The sequence below is a fragment of the Petaurus breviceps genome, unplaced genomic scaffold (genome assembly GCF_028583685.1).
Source record: "Petaurus breviceps papuanus isolate PSGF00001 unplaced genomic scaffold, PetGlider_PUasm1.0 174, whole genome shotgun sequence".
Taxonomy (NCBI): Eukaryota; Metazoa; Chordata; class Mammalia; order Diprotodontia; family Petauridae; genus Petaurus; species Petaurus breviceps.
Genome location: NW_027185761.1, coordinates 10,299,907 through 10,319,439, shown reverse-complemented (window position 1 = coordinate 10,319,439; position 19,533 = coordinate 10,299,907). Strand labels below are relative to the sequence as shown.

At 40.2% G+C, this 19,533-nt stretch overlaps 1 protein-coding gene across 1 annotated transcript in view; it reads right to left on the bottom strand.

Moving 5' to 3' along the window:
• Positions 1–4,356: 4,356 nt before the first annotated feature.
• Positions 4,357–19,533, bottom strand: part of LANCL2 (LanC like glutathione S-transferase 2) — a 68,492-nt gene continuing 53,315 nt past the window's right edge. The window contains exons 8-9 of the mRNA XM_069083733.1: positions 15,076–15,148; positions 4,357–11,005 (exon numbers count right to left, since the gene is read on the bottom strand). Coding sequence (XP_068939834.1) covers positions 10,890–11,005; positions 15,076–15,148 — 189 coding nt within the window. The 3' untranslated portion in view covers positions 4,357–10,889. The remainder of the gene's footprint in view (positions 11,006–15,075; positions 15,149–19,533) is intronic.

Here is a 19,533-nt window from a genome sequence, read left to right as displayed (position 1 = left end):
ACTAGGAATTTAGATTGGAGAAAAGATAATTTGGGGGAAGGGGGAAAACAGGGCAGCTGGTTTCAAGTACCTGAGGGGACATCACACGGAAGAGGAATGAGATTTGTTCTGCTTGGTACCAGAGGGAAGGATTTGGAACAATGGGTAGTATAATGGAAAGAGTACTGACTCTCTTGGGGTGGCTAGGTGGTACAGTGAATAGAGCACCAGCCCTGGAGTCAGGAGTTCCTGAGTTCAAATCTAGCCTCAGACACTTAACACAAAAACTAGCCATGTGACCTTGGGCAAGTCACTTAACCCCAATTGCCCTCCAAAAAGCAAAAAAAAAAAAAAAAAAAGAGTACTGACTCTTGTTTCAAAGGCCTGGCATTCAAATATTGGCTCTTCTACTCAACATGACCTTGGGCAAATCACTCATCTCCCTGGGCCTCAGTCTCCTCATCTGTAAAATAAGGAGGTTGGTCTAGATTGCTTTTGATGTCTCTCCCAGCTCTAAATTGATGTTCTTGTGATTCTAAGTGGCAAAGGCAGGTTTAGACTTGATGCAAAGAAAGACTTCCCAATAATTAGAGCATCCCAAAGTGAGTTGTTATGACCTTCTAATGGGACTTAGAATCACTGGTGATCTTACCATGTCAGGCCCCTAAGAGTGCAAATCTGGCTGCTTAGATCAGTGATCAAGGTTTGATCCTGCTAGGTGAAAACCTTGAACATTTCAACCCAAGCCCGCCTGGTGCAGTGAAAACACATGTTTCTTATTGTTCCATCCTCACCAGAGATTGCAAAATTCACATAAAACATCTCATAACATGCTAGGTCATAGCGAATGCTGATTTTTCACTAGGTAGAAAATGTTTCAAGAGAAGCCAAAACTTCCCAGCTGCAGTTTCAGCACAGATGGTAAGTGTCCACAGGAGGCCAGTAATGGACTGCCTGGCAAACATTCTGAAAATGTTCCTAGTCCTCACTTCCTACCCCCTTTCTTCCCAAAGAGAGCAATTCTCATTCTTACCTTCATCCCTGCACCTGAATACTTTAAGTGAAACAGCAAGACTTAGGACATCCCTATCTCCCTCTTCTCTTCCCCTCTCTCTCCTCCCACCTCCACATCCTCTGCCATAGGCAAATATACCCAAGATGCTGTGCCAGAAGCAACATCAGCCTTCACTACCTGAATTTCAAACCATAACATCATTATTCTTGTTAGGTGTGTGTCCCTCTCCATGTTCCAGAAATACTTCAGACAGGAGTGGGATGGACCACTTAAATACCACACTGTGGATTTTGTGCATGCAACTTATTCTAAAATAGAAATTCTGTCCAACCTTGTTTTTAAACAAAGGAACTGGAGGAAAGAAAATAAGATAAATGTTGATGCAACTGATCCTCCTTCTTGCCAGTAACTTCCTCTATTGTTCTTACATAAAAATGGCAGATGAGCCAGTCTTTATTAATTCCCATTACCATTGAGAATAAGCTCTTTGGAGAATGAAGTTTTATTGAGGAGGTGGGAAGGCAGCAAGCATGGAGGTACAGTAGCTGTTGTTTGGTCTCTAGTTCTACCACTTTTCAGCCATGGGACCATAGGTAGGGTAATGAACCTTTCTGAGCCTCATATATAAAATGGAATAATATTCCTTGCAATGCCTACCTCACAAGGCTGCTGGGAATGTCAGAAAGTTCTAGCCATCTCTGAACCACACGTTCCAGAAACTCATGTGTGAATTCACCATTTTCAGGGAGGGACAGTTTGAAAGTAAATTGTAAAAAAAAAAATATTTTAATAGAAATAAAATTAAAAAATGAAAAGTAAATTTTATTATATTAGGTTATGGAAATGCTTGTTTTGTTCCATAAATTTTTTTTAAAAGAAGGGAAATTGGGACTCTTGTGAGAAACCTAATGGGCTATGCATTGATTAGGACCAATGGATGGAAGCGAGGGAGAAGGGAAGAAGAAAAGTGTACGTAGTTCATATCAGTATTTGAAGCTTGATTTATTTCCCCTCAGCTATGCTTTTCCAATGCCAGTGGCTCTGGCACGGTCTGGGCCTAGCTGGTTTCTTTTCTTCTCCTTCTCCATAGGTCTTTTTCTTCTATCTAGTCCACGTCATGTTCACCAGCCACTAACCTTCATGGGGGTGCCCCATCTGCCTTTCATACCCTGCGTGCTCAGAGATGCGCCTGTCGAAGGTTCTGGGAGTTGTAGCTCAGATACCTCAGGAACACCATTACTATAGAATTGTGACATGGAATTATTACTGTTGTTATTATTGTGTAGTGACTTTCCTTCCACTAAAGTATAGAGCAATGACTTTTTTTAATGGCTGAAACTGACATACTCCATTGACAGACGTGTAATATGAAACAGAAACTGTAGACAAGCCTTGAGTGTGTAATGCATGTAAAGAGTGTTGCTGCTATTTCTTCAGAGAAGGGGACTGAGAACAGTGGTGGACCCAAAGGGGCTAATTTTAAATTAGATTGCACATCTCACTGGGGAGGCTGTGCTGATCTTAGTACCCAGCCTGGCTGCCTAAGCTCTAGGTACTTGCTTTCACCTTAAGTTAGTGCCCAGGAATTCTTAAATTCTCTTCCCACTTTGGAGAGATCGGAGAGGATATTTCCTGTGGTGCAGCAATGCAGCTTACTGAGAAACCTCCCCTAGATTGACTGAGATGAGAATTGATTCTTCCAATTGTAGGAAAAACGGCTGCTACACCATTGCTGCCTGGGCATAGATTTCACATGTGCCTGGGACTCTCCCTGGTCACCCTGCTTTCTTGGACATGCAGAAGTCTTATCTATGGGGCAGCTAGGTGGTACAGTGAATAGAGCACTGGCTCTGGACTTAGGAGGACCTGAGTTCAAATCCGGCCTCAGACACTTAACACTTACTAGCCTTGTGACCTTGGGCAAGTCACTTAACCTCAATTGCCCTGTCTTCCCCCCTCCAAAAAGTAGAATAAAATAAAATAATTGAGCTCATAATTTCTTTAAAAAAAAAAGTCTCATCTACAAGTCAAAATCAACCTCTTAAGACAAATTCAGTTGCAGTGGGGGTGGGGGGAGGGACAGAGATCCCAGTATGCTCTGCTGTCACTGACAGGGAGGCTGTCATAGGAAGAAGGCTGTGGGACAGATAGGGTAAAAGGGAAAAGTAGAGGTGCAGTTGCTGTGGAGGGGCAGGAGATGTTTTATTTATTCTTGCTATTTTAAAAATATTTTATTTTAATATTTTAATTATTTTTAATAAGTTTAATTTGAATAATTTGATAATATTTTAATTATTCTTGCTAACTAGGTGTTAAGCTCAGTTATTTCCAATTGCTATCTAAATTTGAGCACCCTAAAAACCTGCACTTGCCCCATCCTAGTTATAACTCTGCTGCACGCACACCTTTTGCCTTCTATAATTGGGTAGGCTAGTGAGGTTTCAGATGTAAAGTAATCAGCTGGAAAGTGAGAAGGTTTTCTGTCCTATGGCTATGTAAAAGCCCTGTGCTTCAAGGTTGGTAGGGAGAAGGCAAAATGGCCAACCAGCATGGGAAGCAAAATTATGAATGTGCCTGTGAAGAGTGTGAAATATAGATACAGGTATGAAATACAGATACAGGTGTGGAATGTAGATGCAGGTGTGAAATGCATGTATGGATAAAAACTCTCCCTCCTTCATTGCTGGGGTTTGCCAGGTTCAGGGCTGACTTCAGACAAAATTGTGAAGCCAGAACTGTTTCCTCCTGACCCTCCTTGACAGTGATGGTACCTTGGCAAAATTAGCACTATGGAAAGGTTTTGATTTTCACTAATATCTCACAGGTGAAGCGTAAAATGCAAATACCCCTGGGTGAAGTAACACAATAACACAGTTATACTGTGACAGGAAAGATGAAAGGAATCTCCGACTCCAGAGGGGCAGAGGACTGAGCTCATCTATCCCTTTCCTAAGTAGACCTGAATATATCACTTCCTTACTCAACAAACCCCAGTGGTTCCTTATCATGTCTGAGGTCAAATACAAACTCCTGCATTTGGCATTTAAAGCTTGTCCCAATCTGACCCTTCTGCCTTTCTCATCTTGCCGTTTGTTTCCCTTCACAGACTCCATAGTTCCTTTAACGAATTCTTGTAAGCACTTGACGTTTTTCAGTTATACGTTTTCCCTTTTCAAATAAGGTTTTAATACGGGGGGGGGGGAATCCAAAGTAAAATGGTCGGTACATTGTTGTTGTTCAGTCATGTCTGACTTTCCATGATCCCATTTGGGGATTTTTTGTTAGAGATATGGGGGTGATTTGCCATTTCCTTCTCCAGCTCATTTTACAGATGAGAAAACTGAGTCAAACAGGATCACAAGGCTAGTAAGGTCAGCATACTTTAATACTACAAATGTCCATTACAGCCAAGAACTTAAAAACAAGGTTTTTGTGGGTTTTTTTTAAAGGCGTATGCAGCCAAAATTGATGCTACCAGGCCCATAACTTTACTCACGGGAGAGCCCTCAGGGCCTCACTCAAAGACTACTCTATTAGTCTGGACATGCTACTAACGATGCTTGTTATCTGGTCTTGCGAAAGGTTGTGAGTAGGAAATGGCATTGTTAGAAGGGCAGTCAGCAATAAGAAGGGATGGAGGACATAAAAACTCTAACAGAGACATAAGAACATATCCTCCCCACCTCCAGCCCATTCTGAGACCATTTGGTGGAGGAGCAAAGCATGCTACATACTTATTAATCCCCAAGGGCATACACACAACACAACTGATCACTAATTTTCATTTTCCCTTTTGAATATATGTTTTATTCACTTGCATATATGTCAGATTTATTATCCATTTACAAGGTGCATCTATCCAAGATAAGCTTTTTAGGACATCACGAAGCCACAGAAAAACCAGTGGTCGTGGTCACGTTGGCTCAGTTGCTCAGCACCACTGTCCTCCATGGCCCCAAGTTTCCTTATCTGGAATGAGTATTAGATGTCTTCTGAGATACCTTCTAGTTCCTATTTACTCAGCTAAACAAACTTAGTGTCATTCCTAACTCTTTAGTCCCACCCCAAATAACCAGTCCCTTCCCAAATCCGGGCACTTCTACCTTTGCAAAGCCTCTCATCAAGCTCCCTTCTCTCCACTCCCATGGCCACAATCCTAGGGCAGATCCTCAGCACTTGCTGCCAGGCTTATCATAATGGCCTTCTAGTTGGTCTCCCATCTCTCCCCCCTCAGCTGCCAAGGTCCCTGCTCCCCTCTCAGGGAGCTCTATGAGTCCCCATTATCTTTAGCATCAAACAGACTCTTCTGTATGACACGTAAAGCCCTCACAACTTGGCCCCTTTTCAGTCTTACAAACATCATTCCCCTCCACACACTCATTCTATAAATCGGCCGCACAGGCCCACTTGACGTACCTCCAACCGGACACTCCTACCATCCCCATGCCTTTGCACTAGTAGTTCCTTAAGCTTAGAATGTTCTGCCCCCTCGTGTCTGCCTTAGTTTCCCCAGCTTCCTTCCAGACACAGCTCAGAGCCCTACTGTGGGTCTTTCTCGATTCCCCCACCTTCTGCGGCCTTCCCCACTGAGACTGCCTTCACATGTTGCTAATCCCTCTTCAGACTGAGGACATCTGGAGGGCAGGCGTTTTTTTCTTGGTGTATCTCCAGAACTTATCGGGGCCTAGGCACACAGCAAATGCTAAACAAATGCTTCTTAGACTTTTAGGTTCCTGTCTTTAACTCCAGGGCCTAGTACTTAATTTAGTTGCATAAGGGAGGTGATTAATATTGTGGAATTGAAATTGAGTCCTTAAGGAAGAGAACTGCCTTGGGTGTGTTGCATTTAGAAGACAGAAAAAGCAGCAAATTATGCCTTTTAGAATTTCCAACTGGGGCGGCTAGTTGGCACTGTGAATAGAGCACCGGCCCTGGAGTCAAGAGGACCTGAGTTCAAATCTAGCCTCAGCCACTTGACACACTTACTAGCTGTGTGACCTTGGGCAAGTCACTTAACCCCAATTGCCCTGCCTTCCCCCCTCCAAAAAAAAAGCAAAAAAAAAAAAAAAGAATTTCCAACTAAAATGTTAAAATTTAAAGCAAATTTTGCTCTCTGGTTTCTTCTTGTCTTCCCTAATCAAATGCAATCTCCTTGTGAACAGGAATTATTCTTCATATTTGTTTCTGCAGTTCCTAGTATAAGGTAGGTACTTGCTGGTACATGGTAGGTAAAGGCTTGTTGACTCCCTGGAACAGTTGAATCAACACTATTATTTCTGAAAAGGAATGGGGGATCAATTAATTACCCAATGGCTCCACTCAGAATCCCTGGGACATCTCAGTCCCCGGCTACCCTTCTACTATGTGAATTGTTTTCCCTAAGAGAACACCTTCCACAAAGGCAGGGACTGACTTGTTTTCTGTATCTTGTATACCAGTGGTTAGCAGTCACTGGCAAAATTAAGTACTTGATGCTTTTTCATTCATTCTCCATTTCCCAATGATACTGGGGTTGCATTAAAAAGCCATGAATTTAAACACAGGTACCTTTTGTAACAAAAAGAAGCAACTAATGTATTTTTCCTAGTTGACGTTGTTCCTTCCTCTCACCTTATATGGGAAAGTCTAGGAGAGCCTAGATTCCACTGCCCTAAACCGGGGCAGACTTTTGGGAGTGGAGTCAATATGCAGGAGGTAAGTAGCCTTTGGACCACACCTGCCTCATTTGTATCTTGGCTGCCTAATGGTCCCAAGGTTTCCTCCCTAGCTTTCCTGCCAGAGTCTTTTCCTTCCAATTAGATGCCAAGACCAACGCACTAAGAGGATGAACATGCCTGTGTCAGGTGAAGCAAAGGCCTAACGACACTAATGAAGTTGCTGGATGCATTCAACTGCTAAGAAAAGCCTAATATCCCTTCTGTTTTGCCAATAAATCATTATTTTAACATCACAGAGTTTTGCCTATAGGGCTCTGCTCCTTAAGAGTGAAAAACTACCTAGGGAAACTTGAGAGAGAAAATTAGGCAAGGGAGAAAAAATGTTTTCAAACCATCACTTATTTGTCTCTTCCCCTACTCCCACCTGCTCTGGTTTTCACTGACTCATTCTAGATTACTGCAGTAGTTTTCTAGCTGATTCTTTCTGGTTCCAGGTCCTTTCTCCAATCTGTCCCAAACACTTCCTCCAGATCTTCTTATTCTAATCCCTCCTCCCCATCCATCCCCTAACCCCTGAAAAATTTACAATGGTCTCCCATTTCCTACTATATGGTGCAATGAACAGTAGAGTTTCAATCACCTCCACTTCCCCCCAGCCCACCCAAGATACTAACTATATGACCAAGGTCAAATCACTTAATCTGAGACTGTTTCCTCACCTGTCAAATGGAGGAAATAATACCTGTAGTAGCAACCTCACAGGCTTGTTGAGCCACTCAAATGAATGTATGTAAAGCACTTCATGCTTTAAATGCTTACATATGTAAATGCTGGTTGGTCAGTTAATCAATAAGGATTTATAATAGTGTCAGTTATCATCAGAACTTTTCAACCTAACTTTCTAGACCTTTCATGACTTCGCCTCATTTTACTTAGTCTTATTTCCTACTACTCTGCCATACTCACACAGTGCTCAGAATGTCTTGGTTTTCTCTTCTCCCTATCCAATCCTACCCTTCTTTGAAGATTCAGCTGTAGGAATGTTCTTTATGCAGCTTTCTCCAACTACCCAACAGCCTTCATGACCTTCTGTAATCACCACAGCTTCTCACCCCTAGCACAGTTCCTGGCACCTAGTAGGCACGTATCTTGTTGAATTGGATTGAAAAATGAACTGGGCCTTCAGAAAAATTATAAAAAAAATACTCTAGTATAATTCTTCAAGAAAAAAAAATGCAAGAAATAAAGAAACCTCAAGCCATCACCACACGCAAAAACTATTTTTACTAATGAAACCAAATAATCCCAAGCCAGCACTTTAGTAGACATCATGATTTTTCCTAATTTTCAAACAGTATAATGCACTTAAAGCATTCAGAGCATTGGTGTTACACAGCTGTGAACCCCATAAAAGCCATATCCTCACTAATGAAATAGAGATGCTGAAATTTTAGGAGTCAGTATAAACTCCCATCAGTAACTACTAAATTTAACTCTTTAAATGACCCACCCCTTGAAGCAAATGGTCCTGTCTACTTGCCTTCCAATTAATGGGTAGCAAATTCTGACAGATATCCATGTTAGAAGACACAGGGAACTGGGAGTGAATGAAAAATAATGATGTAACCACTCATCACTTTACTATGCAGGAGTGTGAATGTGGGCAGCTTCCCTCCCTGCTCCTTCCCAAACGAAACCCTGGAAGTATATTAATTTTCACTAGGTTGAAAACTTGTTTCCCACATCAGCTCCTTGGGGATCGTCATTCACTCTGCAAATAATCATCTTTGGTGCTAACCTGAGACAAACAGAATTATTCTACCTCATCAGGTTAGCCCCAAAGTCCTCAGAGCTATTTTTCAAACATAAAAGGAAATGAACAAACCTAAAGGCAAGGCAATCCAGTTAAGGCTGAACCTTTGGAGCTAGTCTGGAGATCTCTGGCATACCCAACATCGTTAGTGGACTGTCTCTTCATTTTGGGAGCGGCTCTCGTGATTCCATTTGCCCCTCCTCACTGCTCCACTGACAGAAGGCCAGAAAAGTTGCTCTAGAGATAGTCAGATCACAGCCATAACTACTGATGAAGCTGGGCACAGAAAGGACATATAGGTGGTAGGAGATCACCAGCAAGCCCTGCAATGTGTGGCCACTGATGGGCTGGTGCTCTACAGTGAACTGGGTGAGATTCTACATGTGTCTTTGTTTTGCAAAATAACTCTTAGATCATTCATGACGGCAGATAACTAGTCTGAATCCTGATGAGATTGTACTTTAGTATATCATTTTTTTTAAAAGAGTCAATGACATGTCAAAATACTGCAATGGCAAGAAGAATGATAATTTGAAAGTTATAGGGCATCTTTCATCTCTGAGGTTTTCTACAAATTTTGTAAATTGATTTGCGAACTGAGGTTTATCTATTCAGCAATTACAGTTGTGGCTTATGATTCCCGTTAACAGGGCTCAGGAATCCTTCAGTAATAATACAGGGCAGGAAATTAAACTTAGACTGAAATGTATATTATTTTCCATTTACAAAAATAAAATTCATAACTAGGGAAGAAAGCACTCGTATAGGTTGTTCCTGGTAATGGTGGGGCAGATAATCAAAACATTATATTGTTCTTCAAAATCCAGAACATTCTGCCTTGGCAAACGCCATCAAGGTTACATGACTTCTCTGTGTTATCTGTGAGGAACTAGGGTGGGTATCCAATGGATGGGAAATAGAAATTACCAAATGGAATTTTTAAGATGTGTTAGCCAAATTAGTAGCAGATTAAAAAAAATAATAACAGTGCCTCAATTTTCAACTGGTAATACAAAGGCAATGATATTGTCAAAATATTCTACATCTGTATTATAGAAAAATTATAGAGAATTAGATCTGTATGTGAATAAATACAGTATTAAATCTAGCGCGTGAAATGAGAGCACTCAAAACTTCATCAAATAATTTTCATTGTAAGTCTACAAATGGATTATTGTTTCTGAAACATTTTAATTACAGGGTCACCATGATGGTTTAATTAATGTTTTCCTTTGAATACTCAAGAGAAATTCCATTCACTGCTCTCGTTGCTATAACAGGTTATGAAATTCATTAATTCTCGAGGCTCAAGTGTAGACTGCTTTAATAATGCCTATTTCTACCACATGCTCCTGTTATTGAATTACTGACAATCAGATGTTGGTACCGACTATGCAGATGTTCTGGTGCAGACTTCTTAAAATGTTGCCTTACACACCATAAATTTAATGTAACACAAGAGAGCCTCGGGAACTAGTCATTGCTACTGCTACAAATAAAATCTGAGAACTGCTTTAAAGGTGTGTGAATTCCCCACTAAAAACCCCAACTTTGGGGGAGGGGGGAGATAGCCACAAGTTAGCCCAAGTAACTCCTAGAAATACAGATACATAGGTGCACACATGGGAAACTGTCAATTGTTTCATGAGGAGTTTCCAAAGAACCCTTCATCATGGCCCACTCTTGGAGATGCCTTTCTCTCATGATAGCCACAAGAAAATACTGCTTAAATGAAAAGTGCCCAAAGAAAATGTGGGGGGCAGCTAGGTGGCGCAGTGAATAGAGCACCAGCTCTGGAATCAGGAGGACCTGAGTACAAATTCAGCCTCAGACACTTAACACTAGCTGTGTGACCTTGGGCAAGTCACTTAACCCCAATTGCCCTGCCTTCCCCCCCCCCCTCCAAAGAGGAAAAAAAATGTGGGAAAGGAGGGAGGGAGGAGGTTAGTACATTTATACAGTTAGTATATTAAGAAAGTCCAAAGATTCTAAGCTAAATGGACATCAGTCTGCATTTGATGTTCTCCTTTGACATAAACTGGGCAAAAGCGCCACTTTATTCACTGGAGATGGTGTGTGTGTTGCTGTTATTAAAATTCATGCGAGGGCAAGATTGGGATTCACACAAACTGAACAGCTCTATCTCCAAACAGAACAACAAACTCACATGGACTCTGGACAACACCAAGAAACATGCAAACACCACAAGGAGCCTGAAGGGAAGAATGGCAGATGAATTTAAGGAATCCTATTTCACACAGCTGACAGTGACCCCGCAACAAAACACCAAGGTGGCGGTTTCCTTCGTTCCTGCTTTTCACGGTCCTGGACAAAGGGTGAGGGCAAATGCTGACTCTTTAAGATCCCAAGCTGGTTCTGTCTCAGGCACCAAACAGCTGTGTTGCTTTTGGTACAAAGGGACATTTTAGCTGTCCTTTTCTACCCTTCTTTCCCTCTGTGGAGGGCCAAGTTCAAATGCTGGAAAGCGGGATGTCTCTGGAACCAGGATATCAGACAGAAAGTGAATAGTGCCTCCCATACCTGTAACACACAAAAGATTATTCTCTTTTCATGAGAAGGTGCTATGGCTCCTTCTGAAAACCAGTCTCAAAGTATGTTCTTTAAAATACATGAATCTCAAGCACTTAGAGATAAACCTAAAACCGAAATTTAATAAGTGTAGCTCATAACGTGGAGAGCACCACTCAGAATGAAGATCAATGAAAACAAAGAAAAGGAAATTTTTTAAAAGGGAGTGCCAGGAAAAAAACATTCTTAAAGTAAGAAGAAACACATGTTTTAATTGGGGAGGAAAAGAGAGGATCAAATGATGTTGAGAAATAGATTAAATACAAAAAAAAATAAACAGAATAAAACCATGTGAATGGATTAAATAGCCTAATAAAATGAATGAGTGGCAGAATGAATAAAAAATAAGAGTTCAAAATCTAATTCTTCAAAGTGAGTATTTATCTTTTTTTCTTCAGAGCATGTTTTTCAAAGCAGAAATAATGTCTAGGCTCTAATGAGGATGTAATTTAACATATAATTATACATGCTATCTCCATCTGAAGAATGCCAATGTCTTCAGCTTGAATCTTAAAGCTGTAAGATGAGGCTCTTCAGCTGGCAATGCTCTCTACCCCCCCCCACTCCCTCCACCATTGTTTTTATTTACTCTGCATAAATTTTGGATTTATTTAGGGTGAGAATGCTTCCACCAGGAGAATGCAAGTTCGTCAGGGGCAAGGGCAACTCTATTTCTGGCTTTGTTCACCAGAGCTCTCAGCACACTGCCCGGCACACAGTAGGAACTTAGTACAAACTTGCTGAATTGGATTGAACTGGGGACAAATGGTCTTTCTACAACAAAGCAGGGCTCTCTCAGTAACTACAAAATTCTGGGAAGAAAACAGACGTGATAATAATATATATAATGATAACAATGATATATAATATATAATGATAAATGATGATAATAATTTCTATAGTGCTTTGTCTATACAAAGTGCTTACTTATCTCATCTGGTCTTCACAACAATACCACATGGTAGCTACTACAGGTACTGACATATCTTGATTTTGATACAGATAGAAAACTTCAGCTCAGAGAGGGATTAAAAGACTTGCTCCTGATCACAAAGTGTCAGGATTTGGTCTAATTTTTTATGCCTCCAGAAGACAAAGTTAAGACCAGTGGCAGAAATCACAGCCAGGTAGATTTTTGCTCATTATGAAGAAGAGCATCCCAATGAAGGGAGCTTTAAAAACATGAAATTGGCGGCCTCCTCAGATAGCAAGCTCCCCATTACCAGGGTGCTGAAACAAAGGCTGGAACATTTATCAGGGAGTAGTCAGGATTCATGAGTTACAATAAAGGGCTAGAATTGATTACTTCGAAGGTCTCTTCCAACCCTGAAATTGTTGTAGTGTTTTCAAGGAGTAGAATGAAAAATTTTCCCCAAATGCAAAAATTCAACCAGCTATGGATTTTATTGTCTTATTCTAAGTAAAAGTTCCAGAACTGCGTTTTCTATCCTTTTAAGGCTTGAAGAGGCCCTGGACATGTTGATCCACTGAAGTGAGATGATAACCTTTTGCAAGAGAGTCAATCAGAGAGGCCAGGTCACAAGCAGCCAGCTCCTCGGGGGCAAACAAACCATGTGTTCATCCATGTAGCCCCATTAATTCTTCACCAGCTTTCCACACAGCAAGAACTCACTTGCTCTTAGGTGAATGACTGCAATGGCACACATTCAGGTTTCCCAATCAAAAGGGGAGAAATATATATGTGTGTGTATACACACACATATATGCACATATATACATACATACATATACTACATTTATCAGACAGAGGTAGAGATATATTTAGAGGCAGCTATGTGGTTAGGGAATAGCACACTAGGCCTGCAGTCAAGACACTTATTAGTCATGCAACGTTGAGGCAAATCACGTAACCTCTGTTTGCCCCAGTTTCCTCAACTGTAAAATGGAGACAATAACAGCATTGACCTTACAGGACTGTTACGGGGATAAAATGAGACAATATTTGTAAAGCACTGGGCATGGTGCCTGGCACTTAACAGGAACTATATAAATGCTATCTATTTTGCTGCTGTTGTTATTGTTATTAGTAGCATACTATATCCTCCTAATCATCTGAAACTTTTCTAGCAATTCCACTTAATTTACTAGAGACTTCTGGGCTTTGCCTAAATAACTAATAAGAGAACATTTCAAGGAAGAAATGGGTCACAGACTTTGGAGACATTTAAGGACATTCATGTTTAATAAATTCTTGTTCAAATGGAATGATTTCTTTTCTAAATACTATCTTCGACAGGGACTTCAAATAATCATTTACATTCACTCCCTTGGCTAAAGGAGGCTGCAAAATCATAGATTTAGATCTGGAAGGGACCTGATAGGTCACATATAGTTCAACTTTCTCATTTTATGGATAAAGCAAATGAAGCACACAGATGTTAAGTGACTCAGCCAAGGTCATAAGGTAAGAAGTGTCGGAATTTGGATATGAAGCCTGGTTCTCTAATTCCACATATGATGTTCTAATCTAGGAGGCATACAGGTCCACTATTTTGATCAAGATTTTCAAGCTCTTTCAAAATTTTATGTCAATTTCCCCTCACCTTCATATACATACAGACAATAATCAAGTCATGCCTAAGATTTCACCTGATCCAAATTAAACAACTCCAGTTCTTCACAGAAGTGGATTTTCTACCCAAATGTTTTTCTCTGCTACCCTCTCTTGGACTTTCTTCAGTTTTTTTCATATTCTTTAAAAATTTGGTGCCTGAAAAAATGTACTCATTACTCTAACTGAAGTCTCACAAAGAAAGAGCAGAGTAAGATGATGGTTGTCTTTTTTCCACAATGATATTCTGCTGCTGATTCATATTCAACTCCAAGTTGCTCTCCAGAAAGCCAGGCAGGGGGTCTGTTAATGTCTTGCAGTTTTAGGTAGTTGTAAATTGGTTATTTAATGATTTGTTTCATCAATATTGTGATCTTTTCATTTCTTGTTACTGATGTCAAGTTGATCTAACAGTAATTACCAGGACTGTCTTTTTCTTTTTGGAACATGAACTCAAGACCAATAAAATTCATATCCATTCATGTACACAAGTAGTATGCTACAGAGTTAATGTGAAATGTTCACCACAAAGCCCTTTTACTTTCATTTTCCCACATTTCCACTCCTTTTTAAGTATACTATGTCTAGTTTTAAAGAAGAATTTTTGTTCATGCTGCTTTGGGGTTCAGGTTAGTTCAAACACCAATAACGACTACCCCATCTTATTACCCAGGGTTCTGGTCACTATCCCTGATCAATCAATCAACTGATCACCAAGCTATGTGATGGGCACTGTGCCACCTACTGAGGAGAAAAACAGCACAAAACAACCCTATTTTCAAGGGTCTTAAATCCTAATGGAGGAAACATGGACACAAATAACACATACAGATCAAATGTAAAGAGAATAAATACAAAGTAGTTCACTGTGAAGTAGCGTGGTGGGAGAAGCTTCACGTAGAAGGTGGTGCCTGAGCACCCAAAGGAAGAGGATGGACTGTGAGACCTCTGAGGTCCCTCTCAGCTCTGAAGTCTAAAGGAAAGGAGGGACTTTAGGAGGGAGCAGTAAGACAGGGTCTTGCAGGCCTGCAAGGAGGAGCAGGAGATAAAGGGATTGGAATAATGTACAATGGAGCTGTAAAGAGTGACTGGGGCCAGGTGGTGTGAGGTCCAAGTCATGATATGTTTGCCATTTTCAGAGAGAAACCAAGAGAAAGAAATATAGGAAAGTGAAGGGCCTGTTGCTTCAACTATGAAACAATACTTGTGTTTGTATATACGTTTCACAAAGTAATGGGAAACTGCAACTTGTTATAAGAAACAGCTAAATTCCCATGCTTGGGCATAAATTGCAGTAATAAACTCGTTTATGTCACTATTTTATTTCTTAGTATTCTTACTTATACAAGAAAAATGTCCATACTGCTCATCCTCAGAGAAAAGTAATGGGTTTCACTTCTTCACACTTTAAAGCATAAATGTTACCTTGTCTCCTCTGGGCAGTCCTTACCTTCAAAGAGTGAGTAGGGTCTGTCAGGGATACGACACCCATGCGCTCCATAATCTAAACACCACTCTGCAAACTGCAGGGAAAACAAAGAGAAGGAACATGTTATACCAGAAGAGAGAGATTCAAAAAGACTTGTTGGGAAAACCAATAAAATGGCCTAATATCTAGTAACTCCAATGAAGAAACAGGGAAACAAAACACTGAACACAGTAACAGCAACGTTGTGCGATGATCAACTTTGATAAGACAGCTCCTCTCAGCAATACAGTGATCCAAGACAATTCCAAAAGGCCCATGATGGAAAATGCTTCCCACATCCAGAGAAAGAACTATGGAGTCTGAATGAAGATCAAAGTATGCTATTTTCTCCCTTTTTGTTTTTTTTTCTTTCTTGTGGTTTTTCCCTTTTGTTCTAATCCTACTTTCATTTCTTCTTTCATGACTAATGTGCAAATATGTTTAATATGATTGTACATGTATAGCCCATATCAGATTGCTTGCCATCTTGGGGAGGGTAGCGGGGAGGGAAGGGGAAGAAGAGGGAAGGAGGGAGGAAAAAAATTTGGAACTCAAAATTTAAAAGTGAATGTTGAAAACTATCTTTACACATAATTGGAAAAAATAATATTCCATTAAGTGGGAAAAAAATAAAAGAGGGTAGGAATTTTGGGTTTGCTGTACAAAAGGAATGGAGTAGTTCTGTTGAAATATAGGTAACAAAGCTTTATGGCCATTTCCAAAGATAGAAGAGACACCAATCAGGAACAGTATATTCGTGTAGGCGGGCCCAATCAAGCCACACAGTTCTACCAGCAACACATAGTGGTTAGAAGGTGTAGTGTTTGATCCAAGTTCCAGAGCTGCTAAGGGCTCAAATTTCTATAGTTTTTGACAAAGAGCTCACTTACCTCCCACTGCACCAGCAGAGTAAAGCTGTGTGGTGGTGTGGACCTTTAGGATCCACATATTACCTGAATTGACTAAGAAGGGATGAGGGCTAGGGAGCCAGGAAACTGAGCTCTTAATGAGCTATAGCGAGCAATTAGCTGGAGAGGGGGAAGCTCTTAATCTCCAGACCTGTTAAACCTTAGCATACATACATCCTGAGACCAAATCAAGTTATGGAGTTAAAAATAATTGTAAAAAGATGTAATTTAGACTTTAATGCCTTTGAAACAAGAGGCTTTTAGTGATTCTTAAAGTGTTTTTGTCTTATCCTTCTTGGAAATCATACATTTGAAAATGTGTTATAATTTACATTTTCTTACTGAGACTGGTGATGGTTAGTAAACTGTAGTCTTCATAATTGTATGAATGTAGAGGTTTTAAAAAAAGAAACATAGTAACTGTATAGGAAATAAAAAGATCAGAAGCATAAAAAACAGCAAGGAAACAAATTTTTTTTAAAGTACCATATTAAATCCTCTGGATAGCTCCATTGAAATATGTTTAGTATTTAAAGTGTGAATTCAAACAAATTCCATTTCCTGAGTTATGATCAGAGAAATCAAATTTACTTTTTAGTTTCATTTGTACATTACAATATAGAAAAAAACAACCCACCATTAAGTTATCAATTTCCAGGGCAGACTGGAAACTGTTATATTATAGTGGCTATTATTATATATTATAGTTACATTATAGCGGCTATAGTACATTCTTGAGGTCAATAATTCTCTCTATTCATTGTGTTTCATTTCTCTTTGGGCTGCTTAATGGTCTCTTGTAGGTTTTACAGATCAATTAAAATTGTTTTATCTAATTGTTCTGTTCATTCTTCCTCACCCTTTTCACATATACTGGCAATAGAGCCAACTCCTAAGAAGCTAGGAACAGTAAGTGAATAAATATTTTGTGGAATTAAACATCTTTGCCTTAACATTGCCAGCAGGGGGAGTTCAGAAGAAGAAAAAGGAGTTGATGGGAGCAGAGGTTTAGACTACTGACAATAAAGAGGATTTAAAGATTTTTTTTTATAAACTTAAATGACCTATCTTAGTGTTGTAAAATTCCAGAAACACCTGACTTAGAACTGCAGAGACCATTTAGACAGGGGTTTGTTGTGTAAAATATCACAATTTTCTGGGAATCAGGGTTAGCAAATGGGTGGGAAGCAGGAGGCGGGCTTGGAAGCAATGGTCAGTAAGCAGCATGGTGCTGTGGCCCCAAAGAGCACTTACACCCCCACAACTGAATTGGTAGGAGACAGCCTTCTTGGCAAAAGCCAATAAGGAGCTCAAAAATGTCCAAAGAAGAAATCTTTAGAGACTTGAAGAGAGAGAAGTTCCGACATTTTGATGTAACTGATGTATTAAGAACCCAAAGGTACACTTATAATGCAGGGAGCCTCTGACTTATTCGTGGGCTGTGTTCCAAAGGTTTGTACACTGTTTGGAATTCAGAAGGCATTTTCCCAGAGAAGCAATGCTTACAAATTATAGTTTTATTCCCAGGTAGACACATAAAAGTCTATTTAACCCATAGATGACAGTCACATTGTATTAAAGTGCTATAAAACCATATTATTATTTATGACAATGTTTTGATAAGAGAATTGTGTAGAGCTACGGCTGGGGAGGGAGCAGGAAAGGGTTTGCCTCTGATCTGGTCCTGAAAATGGGGCTTGCCCTTGAAAGAGCACCAGCTCTGGAGTCAGAGACTTGGGTTCAAGACACATCTTTGATGCTTACTGTTTGTAACCTTGAGAAAACAGTTGATCTTCCCTGGGCCACAGCTTCCTCATCTGGCTGCCCTACATGGCCTTCTGAGGTCCCATTCAAGCTCTAACATAGAAGCCTATGAATCTTCTAAGCAAGCGACAACCCCGCCCCCCCAAGTCACCAGCAGCAGCAGTTCCTGTGGCTTGAAACATAAAACTGGCAGGATGGGGTAAGGAAGGGGGTAGGAAAGGTGAATTAGGACTGGAGTGAGGACTGAGGAAATGCAATGATATAAGGAAAACTGGGTTCCTACTATGTCATTTATTTCCTTGATTTTTTTACTATGATTTGCATGCTGAAATATTTTAAACAGCTATGCAACTTGTTTTTTATATAATACTATTTTAATGGAAATATCAGTTTTATGAAACTAAATGATACCACCAGAGAAATTACCAAGATATGCAATTTTAAAATTGAATTCAGGTTCACCATAATTCACAAGCAAAAAGAATTGAGTAGATTGTCAGGTTTTAATCTCCCATCATTATTATAAGAGAATATTTTGAAATAAAATTTTATAGTAAATTAATCATTTCTAGGAGGTTTTCTCCCCAGAAAACAAAATCGGGGGGGGGGGCAGGGCAATTGGGGTCAAGTGACTTATCCAAGGTCACATGGCTAATTTTTGTGTTAAGTGTCTAAGGCTGGATCTGAACTCAGGTCCTCCTGACTCCAGGGCTGGTGCTCTATTCACTGCGCCACCTAGATGCCCTATAGAAAACCAATTTTTTAACAAATTTCCTTAGTCCCAAATTACTCTATAAAAACAAATCTTTACTATGTAAGATCACAAATGGGTATGGGCAGTTCTGCAACAAAAAGGAAAGCACCATTTACTTACATAATAAACATTTTAATGTGTTTTTAAAATGTTAAGAATGAAAATTTAAGTAATTTTTGCAATAATAAAGTAAATGATAAAAGGAGATTGTTTTCTTTTTAGACCAGCCCTTCAAGTCTAACCTATCAAGCGCTCTAAGACATCTGTCTACCAGGATGGTAAAGATTTTTTTCTGCCTTCTTGACAGTGTTTCTCAAGTTGTAGTCAAAGCCTTTGCAGTATCGTTAAAGAGCTTTGCCTTCTTCATACTCTTAGAAACAGCATTTATTTCCTTAATAAAGAACCTAAGGAGCAAAATATGAAATATGTTTTGGGCCCCCCGGCAGCAGAGGTGAGCAGGAAAACCCAGGGATCCTGGCTCTCTTCAGCAGCCCCACTGGCCTTGCTTTATTTTACAAGAGCATGATTTGTTAAGAGAGGGACCTAGAGACAAAAGTCTCATAGAGAGATTCCATGTTCCCATGTGCTCTTGTTTGACTGAAGACCATGTCACTGGCTTATCTGAAGCTGTGGCAGTGCCTGGATGGATGCTGTCTCAGGGAGCCTGGGCCTTTTTGAATTTTCAGTCTCACAGAAAAGGAAAAGGAATATTCTGCTTTAGGTCTTTTCAATAAGCAGGCATAGCATATCCAATACATACAATACCCAATGCCAAGCATGGAGAAAGACACAAAGATATGCTAAGTCCTTCACTAGAGCACAGGACAGAGAATGAAAAGCAACTGCAAGCAGAGTGCAAGGACGACTGACAAGGGAGGGGGGATGATCTCTTCTGACTGGGGGGTGAACAGAGAAGGGTCCACAGTGCTGGTGACAAGTGACCTAGAGTGTAAAAGGCTGAGAGTATTTCAAAGGAAAGGAAGGAAGGAAGGAAGGAAGGAAGGAAGGAAGGAA